General features: G+C 35.1%; 1 protein-coding gene across 1 annotated transcript; it reads right to left on the reverse strand.

The window, feature by feature from the left end:
- Nucleotides 1-913: 913 nt before the first annotated feature.
- Nucleotides 914-5,121, reverse strand: znf518b (zinc finger protein 518B). Its single transcript, XM_088921566.1, has 2 exons — nt 5,072-5,121; nt 914-4,207 (listed from the first exon to the last, which is right to left on the reverse strand). Exon 2 carries the CDS (start codon nt 4,067-4,069, stop codon nt 914-916), a length of 3,156 nt encoding a protein of 1,051 aa, XP_088777692.1. The 5' UTR covers nt 4,070-4,207; nt 5,072-5,121.
- Between the last annotated feature and the right edge of the window lie 6,374 nt (nt 5,122-11,495).

The raw sequence follows: 11,495 nt of genomic DNA on the forward strand, positions 1-11,495 counted from the left end.
TGCTCTCACACAGCTGAAGTCTTCCATCAAACTCCCCTAAGTTCAGCCAACCATCCCTTTTTAAACTCCTAGTAAATAGGGGTCTGTTATGTAAGGCTAGAATTTCCACGTGAGTTACTCACATACAAAAATGTGCCATTCTGTCCATCTAGAATTTCCTTAATTTGTTCATTGGGGATTGAATACATCAGGGAAAGTGGGTAACTGAATTAATTATTCTTTAACTGGATACATTTAAAAGTATAAAGACAGCTGGATTCTAGCACCAATGTCATAATGCATGGATGGCAGTCCCATAAATTTTATCATTTATCTATCTACTTTATTAGTTTTCAAAGAATGTGGTTTTGTATAATACTACAATTCAGATATCCTTTACATGAAAGGATATCTGAATGTTATAAAAATCTGGTGAGACAGATCAACACATCCTAGCTAACACATTAGTATGTGCTTACTTATAGGTGTAAAATACTACATAACAAAAACTTAAGTACTACATATCATTAGGCAACTCTGAATATAAGAAAATAAATAATCCAATACTAATCAAAGTTCAGAAAAAAACATTCTACCTTGCTGCAGAATGTCACCACACTCTCATATCTCATTTTACCTTTATACCTGAGATCACACATTTAATGCTTTTTAGGTTTATGTAGTATACCATATTTTTTAAAGATTTACATTTGATTTTTGCTCATGTTTTTAAAGTTGATTTACAAATATAAACATTTAAATTACACATCAATCTCAAAACAATATATTTCTCTGTAATGTCACCTTTCTTTTAAACATGTACTTTAACAGTATTCTACAATACTATTGGGACTGTTTATTTCAAAATTGTGCAATACAAAGAATATTGTTATAATAATTTGCAATGGCAACTTGAAAATAAGCAGAAGCAAATTTATTTTTTAGTGGGATTCTGAATTGCATTCCAGTCCCTGGTAGCCTCAGTTAAATGTCTCTGTCCATGAGATAACCATTCTTCCTGATTATAAAACATTCTTGCACAAAACCAACACTTAAAGATTCTTGCTGGAGAAACTTCAGGGACAAATCCCACAACTTGGTAATTATCCTGGTGAATTTTTTTAAATTTCATTTTTAACATGCGTCTTTCTGTTAAAGGACCAGTATGTTCCAATGGTTCAGACTGTTTCTTTATCCTTTTATGCAAATACAAAGAAAACTTAGTTCTTTCACAGAGAACAACCTTCAGAACATTGCCTTTATATCTGTTCACAGTTCGCATAACACTTGTCACTTCAAGAGTATCTACTGCAGGGTGATTGAGAACAACAACAGGTTGGTTGACAGAAGGAAGCTTAATTAACTGGTCATTTCTTAGTGGAGTAAGACAAAGACTGTCTTTTTTTGCTTTGGATTCAACTGTGGAATATTTGCAAATTTTTACTTTGGAAGCCATTCTGCATTTTTTGTTCTTGGGCTTCTGGGATTTCCATTCAGGAAGTTGTGATGAATTGAGTTGTGAGTGTATTTTTTGATTTTCTTCCAAGATTTCATTCTCTGCTTCCGACCTTTTCCGTTTTATTGTAAGATTGGAAAGTTCTTTATCCCAAAGGAAACTTTCGGGACATGTCTTTTTTTCTTCCAAACTGGTAAATGGAACTGGTCTAGGAATCAAAGTTTCAAGACAGTCTTCATAGTCCTGGCTGGTATTTAATGCAACCTTTGACTGTAAAGACTGATTTGGATTTAAAATTCTTAGTACAGCACCTTGTGGAATAAACACTGGTGGTGAATCTTCCATTTTTCTACTCTTTCTCCATCTTGGTGTTTGCATTTGATTTTTGCTACCATCCTGATTATGAGTAGGATTTGTGTTTATTTCCTTTAAAGAAGCCCCTGTCTTTGAAGATGTAGACAACTGTGACTCCACTGATGGATTGGCCTGAGGGTCATCATCATGCTGCTTCAAGTTCATTTCTGGTTGCACAGGAATTGTCTCATCCACTGGAAGTGTTTTAAGAGCTGTGCCTTCATGACTAGGCATGGCATTATCCAAATCTTCATAAATACCCTCAGCGTTTGACTTATGTTTTGGAACACTGGGGGAATACAAGCGATTCTCTATATTCTCTTCCATTTCAGTACTGGAAGAGTGTATATCTTCTACAGACTCAATTTGATGATGCAATACCTCTTGTCTTTGACTGTTTTTGTTATTGGAAATCATCATTTTGGGTGAATTTGAGGAGTTTGTAAGAGTAGGTGTTTCAACAGCTTCTTTTTCTTCAAATGTAATGCACTTTTTAGACGTTTCTCTACAATCTGGATCCTTTATAGTGCTCTTAATTTCTTGAACAGGTTGAGAATTATCTGGGAGGTTTTGTTTCTTGCCACATGTAGTGGACTCTGAACATTCACAATTGGATGCGGAATAAACCGCACAATCATATGTAGGAGTACCTTCATTTGTATTTTTACCATTTGTAATTTGTGCATTGCAGGTCATTGTTTGTGGTTTTTCTGTGATTTCTAACTGTGAATCCGGTAAACTTGCCAAGTCATTTAAAAGAATGTCTTTATGTGTTATGGATTTTGTAAATTCACTGTTGTTCACATCATGGTCTGCTTTGCTGTCATTGTTCCTAATTTTCTTCTGAGAAAGTTTATCCAGTACATCTGGTTTATATTTTTTCACTTTATCATGCTTCTCAGAGATTTTCAAATAATTTTTGCATCTATTGCCACAAACACCATCCAGATTTTGACCCCACCTAACACAGTCTGGAAAATCTTCAGTGCCACAACAAAGAGAAAATACTGATGAAATTACAGGCCACTCTTTATTTTCTAATATTTCATCATTAGATTCAGTCTCGGCATTTTTCTCAGTGTTATTCCTACCAAAAGGCCTAAAATCTAAATGTTCTTTACTTCTTCCTAACACAGATTCGGCTGCACAAGGAATATCTACTGAATTTTCAAAGTTTCTTTGATCTGTTGACAAAAAGGAGTCGGGATCTTCAGAAATCCCCTGATTAGGAATTTTCTGAACATTAGGCAAGATCTCTGCAGATTCAGAGCTTTTCTTGTCTTTAAAGGTATTTGCAACAGCCTTTTGTGTGAATCTTGCTTTAGGCTTTTTGCTCGTTGTTAATGTTTTGGTATTTTCAAACTTTGGAAGGGAATTACATGGGAACATTGATGTAACTAACTGTTGTGATCCATCTGCTTCACTGTAGCTACCAACACGGTTTGCCTGGTCCTCTTTTTCGTGGTTTACGTCACTTTCTGAAACATGTTGGGAAATAAATTTCAGCTCAAGCTCCTTTGAGCCATTTACTCTATGTACTTCTACGAGTTCAACAAGACAATTAGGGGGTATAATTAAATCTGAAGGAGCAGCAACCATCAAGGGAATATCAGGATCTATAGGGTCATTAAGCGGAGCTATGAGTTCCACCTGAACATTGGGCGGAACACTAGGTTTTGGTTTAGAAGTGTGTTCTGTAGGGGCACTGTTGACCATTTTGTTGAGAACTCCATCTGTTAAAAAGCCTTTGTTACTAGCCGTTACATTCACAGGTGTTTCACAGGTGTTCACTGTGGAAGGTAGGGCATTTTTTGTAGTTATATTTTGCTGTGCAAAACGTTTAGATTCCACAACTGACCATTTAATAGGCAGTGCATCTCTAATGATCTTTGGATCATTAGGTGGTCCTTTTCTTTTAACAGTCCCATGAACTCTTTGAGTGTGCTTTACAATATAGTCATTCCTAACTGCACCATAGTCACAGAATGAGCATTTATAAGGAAATGTCCCTGTATGCTCTACAAGATGGCGCTGGGATTCACCTTTTGTGTAAGAAATGTGACTGCAGTAAGAACAAGCAAACTTAATTTCTTCATGCTGTAATACATGTTTCTTAAACTGTGTGTGGTCTTTAGATGTATAGCGGCATTTGTCACAATGATATTTATCCAGCTTTGTTTGTTTTGTTCCAAGGACTTCATGAAAGTTTTTTTGGGAGATTTTTTCTTCTGGGATTTCCATATTTGAAAATAACACATTTTGTTCACAAGTTGAATTCATTTTCCATTACTCAGAATACTTCAAAGTACGTTTTTGCCAAACCCATGGCTATACCTTTATGCTCTTTTCTTAAGTTGCTCCTCCATTTATGCAATGTTTGAAACTTTGGACAAAACTTTCATCTGCTGATACACCAGCCTGAATGAGAAAAGAAATTGAAACATTTTTTAGCTGTACCTGTAATGACTTTTATTGTGCAGATTATGCCACTAATCATAATGACCTTTTTAAATTTGGACATTCTCAATGCCCTACTGTTGCTGGTTAACAATCTCAGAATAAAGAGTTACTAGCCCAAATTGGGGCAGAAATATTGAAGAAATGAAATACATTGCAGTACCATTGTGTGATAAAACAGCACACTTAAGTGCTATATCAATATGAAAACTATAAAAACAGACAGTGATCACACATTTTAATGTTGAACAGCTATGTAAATGCCATTGCACCTAAAAGGGAAGTAGAACTAGCATGCTGGAACAAATCAAAACCTTGGAAGTCATAAGATGGATTAACAGTGGGGTTCAGCTATGTTTTGCATTGTTTTGCCATCTAGAAGCTCCATCTTAAATAACAAAAAAGGTGCAGTAGTAAAAGCTGAGGTAACTTAATTTTCTGACTTAAAAAAAAACCTGCTACATTGTTGAAAAGAAGTGATAACATGTTTCTCAAATGGATGTTTATGCCTCTATTCAGTACAATGAATTTAAAATGTGCTCTCTGAAAAAAATTACTAATAGTTATCTTCTGCCATTCCAGATCTTTCAATTCACTCCTGTCTTAATTTATGCTTTTGTTTATATGGCACATTGCCTGACTTTGACCGTCTTCTTTCAAACCACTGCACATTAAAACATTGGGAAAAGCATATTTAAGGTATATCTCACTTTCCCACTTGATTTGTTATATTTCAGCTGCATTTGGTACAAATTACATTATTTATTAATTCATTTTCAATCTTGAATTCGCCCTTATGACTTAGTTTTGCATTTGTGTTCCTACCTTTCCAATAGGCATCAATTTATTTCAAAGGGTGACTCATCTGGTTTCTAATCTTGATCCACTGTTGTTCAGTGCACATACCCTGTCGTTAGGAGACAGAAAACACAAACATGTTGCACATTTGTATGCTTATGATACTGAAATGCATGCATTATATGCACAGTGTGTTAGTCATTCACACCTTTACTGGGCACTTAACTGACATCCAGACATACCTACAAATTGGTTTACATTAAATTTGAAAAATAATACTCAAAATAAACACTCACTTTTTATCACTCAAGTTTTGAATAAAATTATTCATTTAAAAAAACTGTATAAATTATTTGTAGTTCATCAAAAAAGCCATTAAGAAAAAATTGATACTTTTGCAAGTCATTGTGGGTTTCAGTGTTCCTTTACATTGTCTCAATCAATTTAGTTGGATTTTTTAATGTCAAAGTCACTCCTCTCTAAGCTCCTCTATAAGCCATTGTGAATTTTATTTGTTATGGATCAATAAATGCAGTATTTAAGCATTAACAGTAGATGACCCACACTGGGAGGATATGGAAGCATGTCAAGATAAAATACAAGAATATCATCCAAGTGGTAATACACAATACAGTGTAATGCAATCCTCTAAATAAAAATGTTCCAAGGTTTTACCCAACAAGAAGTGCAAGCAGGATAAGAATTTGGTCACTGTTTAACTAGAATCAGCTCTCTCTCAGCTCTGCCCCCCTTTGACCAAGATAAATAGGAGGAAGGTCATCATAGGGTACAGGGGGAGGGGAGGAATTCTCTCCTTCCTAAGGGTATAATGCAGCAGAGCACATGCAACAATGATGTCTCATCCCCTGTATGGGAACACCCTCAGAGGGTCATGTGCAGGTTGTGTGACACCATGCATAAAACAACATTTGATAACAGGAAACAATGTGATGATAGAAACTAAACACCTAAGTCCAGATCCCACCCATTGAGGGCACACACATTTATAACTGCTTTTGATGTAATCAACCTTCATAATTGTAGGATAGAATTTTATTTTGTTTTTTAATTAGCACACTGATGCTGTGAATTGACTTTCTGTTATCAAAATCAGCCTCATTAGGCCCTGTGGGGACTTTGCAGTCAAGAGCACCTATTACATTAGGAAATGCTGCATAAGATGTTTCTTAACATGGTTTCATTATGACCAGAATCGGTCTTGAGATATTTTTAACTTGATTTACAGTATTTGAGAGGTATGTCTTGACACCGATACTATGTAAATACTGCTCACGTATATGTTTCTAGGTTTATATTATGCATTTCATATGGTCAAATTACTTTTGAGCAACTGATAAGAAGCGCGAAACGGTATGCCCAGGGCGTTTTAGTTTTCGTTTTGTTTTAATGCAGTGCGGGGACTCTGCTTTAACTATATCGCCATGGATTGATTAGAGATATCAAGTACATACAAGTCATTTTTTAAATGTTGTAGTTCGTCTTGTAAAAATGTTACGAGTACATCATCTGTCAACAATTTCACAGGTTTTGTTTTCATATTGCGGATTTTGGTTACGTAATATTATTTTCTAATTTCACGTTGTGAATATATGATTTGGGCAAACAGAGCCGAAAAGAAGTACATTATGGGTTGTTGTTTTTTTTTTTGCAGTTTTATCTAGAACAAGCGATGCTTAAACCTTTGTCTGATTCTTGTGAAACTATCCACACGACAGTTACCTAGGAGTTGACTTCAGTGATGTCACTGATGGGATGTTTCTAAAAATCCATCCACTGTAAAACGTCTTCTCCAGTTGTCCTGCATATGTATTCGCTAATGAAGCTGTTTGTTCTGAGCCTGGTTCTCTACATTTCTGTATGAACCAGCTTAGAGGGCTAAAGACAGCTTGTGTTTAAATTAAGTGTAAGGTAATTTATGCTTCTGTGTATAATGTTTCTGTAGTGCTTTTTCAGCACTCTACATGTGACTGGCCGGTGGCGCTGTGGGTTAGGTTCCTGACTCCCATGTCACATGGTCTGTGATCGAATCCCACTGGAACTATGACTTCTTTTTTTAACAAACATTTCTTTGAAAAAATGAAACGTTTCCCTTGGTCAGAGATTAAATAAAACCTCACTCGCACCAAACAAATTTATATTTCTAAATATCACAACATGATCGAATTTAAGTCTTTTTAATAACAATGAATAGTCACCTATGCGTTACAAAATAAACATTTATATTGATTTGAATCGCGTTTTGATTTAAATCGTAAACGCGTGTTTAAATATATGTGTTTAAAGGCGATATATAAAAGCGCTGATTCTTATGGAATGTGTTCCGCCGGGGATTCAAAAAAATTATTTTTTTTAATCGCGTATCTAAGGAAAATTGCAGTATAACTTTGTTCATGCACAAACAGTGGCATGTTACATTATTAATTTGGGTGTCTCCTCTTGCCAGAAAGCTCTAAATTGCATTTTGAGTGCGGTTTTTGACTTTTTCTAAATTGCAACCCATAAATAAAGCTGATACAGTTTAGACTTACTGTATTTTAAACTGTATTACAGCAGCACATTGGACAATGCAACGTAAATTGCAAAAATGCACTTGGAATCTGTCCAAGCCCTACTACGAAAATTATTTAAACTGCGACACTTATCATTCATCTTTAAATAAACTTTATTTTATATAGCGTTTTAAGAAAATAGGTAATTAGATTGCTCATAAACCTAATCGCTTTTTCTACATAAACACAGCGTGATTGCTCTCTGAAAATGCCTTTTCTTTATATTTAGGCTCAGATTTCAACTATAGATCGTATTATTATAAACTTTCTTGGAAAAATGTATTTTATGTAAACCATGTTTGCTATTAATTCATTTAGGGTTAGAATACGTTCATTGTCTTCCAATCGAGTCGAGTTGACATTGGAAGCTTGCAACGCCCGGACTGTTACACCAACCCATTAGCATGTTAAAGCGATTTCATTGAGGAGTCTAGCTTTCTTAACTAGTAAGTACTGTACTTCCTACTTTGAAAATACCTGTGAAACCGGTTTAATTCGTCACAGCCAGCACTCCCGCAGAGAGGGGGGTTGTACTCGTTAATGTCTTAGCACAAAGCAGAAACTTCTTGTATTTTCCGATGACATACAAGTGGAAAGATTACAGATTTTAATCGTCTTTTTTCTGAACCAGGGAAAATCTGATCATGTTTCTCTATAACAATAATAAAAAACTTTTATACTAAAGAATATTACTTAGTAATATTAATCATCATATAACTACCAAAAAAGTCGCCCCAACAACAAAGACACGATTTCATCATAACACCCTGCCAAGTGGCGAGATATGATTCCTTTGTTGTTTTTGCATAAAGGTTTAAACGATTAATGTCGGTGTCGAGATTTTTTTTTATGGTTTGGTTAATAATGCAGTTTGTAAATCCATATTTACCAAACAAACGATAGCTGTAAAGCCTGCTGTTAGCGAGGGCAAACCTGATGTTGAAAGAAGTTGTTACTCTACAAAACCTTTTTCGTTTAAAGCAACAGGTGGGGTCATCTGCCTTTGGGAAATATCATCCCGCAAAGGATATTTTATTTTTAAATTCAGGTTTGGGACCTTGTTAGGACAAATAGGGACTTTGTTAATTTGTTTGTCACACAAATCGTTATCTTCAAGTATTAAGTGGACAGTACAGGGTTCATGTTCTGCTGTCATGGTGGTCTGAAAATGATTTCTTTTTGTATATTAGCTCTCTTCTCAGTACACCATATAGTTCTGGCTGTATGGAAGGTTTTGTGTTATCCTGAGGTATGCCAGACAATAAACATCTCTGAAGACAATTCCTTGGTTTCATGTTTCAGCAGGTTGTTTTGAGTGTCTGAACATTGTCTCTTTGCACCTGTAGTTATTTGCAGCTGGGAAAGCTAATGATTATGATCTGGGAATGTAACTGAGATTTTTTTCTGCATAATAAGCAGCTTTGCAGCAGGTTATTTGTTTTCACTTCTTGAGAGGTACTGGAATGCTGCAAGCAAACATGCAGCTGTAAAGTTGAGCAGTTTTTAATGTCATGCTCTTAAGAAATAAAGCCTTTAGACAATTAGGAGGTACTGGTATTCACAAGGTAGAAGGTGGTGTTTTCAGAGGCCTAAAGGGAAACTGTTATACCTAATGATTAAATACTTGATGAGACATTTTTTTACTGCATTGTTTATGTATGATCGGTGTATCTCAGCTGAAAAGCTGAGATAAAATAAGATGTATGCATCTAAATAACTCAAAAAAAAATAACCTCAAATAGCAGACCTTATGAGCAATACTGTGTGTATTTATTTAAAATATTTATAGCTCCTCTGGAAAGTTGGTGGGGGAAAAAAAACTGATGTGCTGAAACAGTACAATTAAACACACTCTGCAGAAAAGGGGATGGTTGTTAGGTCAGCTTCAGTTTTACACGTACAGTACACATTTGATTTCATTAAAATTATGAGGTACCCTGTATCTGCAGGACTCAAGAGGCTCTCAGTCATGTCACTTTGCAGTTGATGGCTCCTAGAGGTTCCTAGATTCTTATTGTAAATAAAAGGAACAGCATACAGTGGGACTTTTTCAAAAACGGGGAACAAATTTCAACATCTGACTGCACCGAGCACACAAATATTGGTTCTGAATCACCTTTGGTCCCTGGATCATTGCTTTTAACCATTTACACAAGGTTTTTACTGTAAAGCACTTTCACAGCTCAACATAAATGGACCTTCTGGGGCACAGGCTTTAAAGGAGCTTTTTAAAAAAAACAGACTTTGCATTTCCTGTTATAAGCTATTCTTTTAGCATATGACAAGCATGCCCTTATTATGGCGATATCCTCCTAAACATTGGAGAAATAACTCTAGAAGTTCAATTAAAACAGAAATGCTTCAAATCACTTGGGATACAACAAAAAAGTGGTGTATTATAAAGTGTGTTAAAAATGTAGCTAGTTTGTTTTCATACCTTAGATTATAATAAAACCTCACATTTAACACCAACAGGTGTTTTCTTGAAGTCTGCTAGCTTCAAAGTTTATGGTTTGGCTTTTGTGTATAATGATAGTGAACCGCATTGGAAATGTAGGAAAGTAAGCATTAATAAGCAGGAAAATTAAAACAAGAAACACCTGAAGTACTGGACTATATTGCAGATAAACTACCGATCTACCTTTTAAGCCTGTACAACCTACAGAACTCCAGCTTTAATTGATTGGACTCAACAGCCTAAGTTTTAAGGTTATCCTTACAAGTGTGGAAAAGCATGGGCATAATGTTGCAGCATTCACTGTTGTTTTAGAAGTTGTTTTTTCCAGCTGTACATGAACATTTCTGTCTTGAGTCTTTCTTAACAATATGGTGTAAACAGTGTCTGGTTTCTACTGTGATTATTATTTCATTACTGAAGTAGCCTTTTGATATTTGCACAGTAATTTTTGTTGTTATGGCTGTTTTCATATTCGTAGTTTTCTTCTGTTAAAACTTAAAATCTCTCGCATTAAATTGTCTACAAATGCAAGAATTCAACCAGATATTCTTACTTGTAAAATGTATACTGTTGCATTGCAGTTAGTTAATGTAGTTAGTCCATAGTCAGCAATCTAAACTTTATTGTTAAGCTTTAATGATTGATGTTGTACCAGTAACCTTTAGAAATACTATAGTACTTCACAAATGCTTTGTGTGTTTGGAAATCTTTTGAGTAAAAGCCTCATAAAAATAGGTTTAGTTTTTACAGGACATCACAAAGAAATAGGATGGTATAATTGTTATAATTGCTTAGTGATTGTATTTGGAAGATTATGGACTAAACAGACTTCAGGGATGCCAGTGGATCATTGTGCTATTTGGAATTATTCCAAAAATCAAGTGACCTCTTTGCTGTAGTATTTTTAGTATTATTTATTTAGTATTAATAAAGAATAGATTTATTAAAGTCGTGCGATGTGTAAGCGGGATATGTAAAATAATGTAAAATAAAGTTTTTTATTATTGTTATAGAGAAACATGATCAGATTTTCCCTGGTTCAGAAAAAAGACGATTAAAATCTGTAATCTTTCCACTTGTATGTCATCGGAAAATACAAGAAGTTTCTGCTTTGTGCTAAGACATTAACGAGTACAACCCCCTCTCTGCGGGAGTGCTGGCTGTGACGAATTAAACCGGTTTCACAGGTATTTTCAAAGTAGGAAGTACAGTACTTACTAGTTAAGAAAGCTAGGCTCCTCAATGAAATCGCTTTAACATGCTAATGCGTTGGTGTAACAGTCCGGGCGTGGCAAGCTTCCAATGTCAACTCGACTCGATTGGAAGACAATGAACATATTCTAGCCCTAAATGAATTAATAGCAAACATGGTTTACATAAAAGACATTTTTCCAAGAAAGTTTATAATAATACGATCTATAGT

The sequence above is a fragment of the Atractosteus spatula genome, chromosome 1 (assembly GCF_055471065.1).
Source record: "Atractosteus spatula isolate fAtrSpa1 chromosome 1, fAtrSpa1.hap1, whole genome shotgun sequence".
Lineage (NCBI taxonomy): Eukaryota > Metazoa > Chordata > Actinopteri > Semionotiformes > Lepisosteidae > Atractosteus > Atractosteus spatula.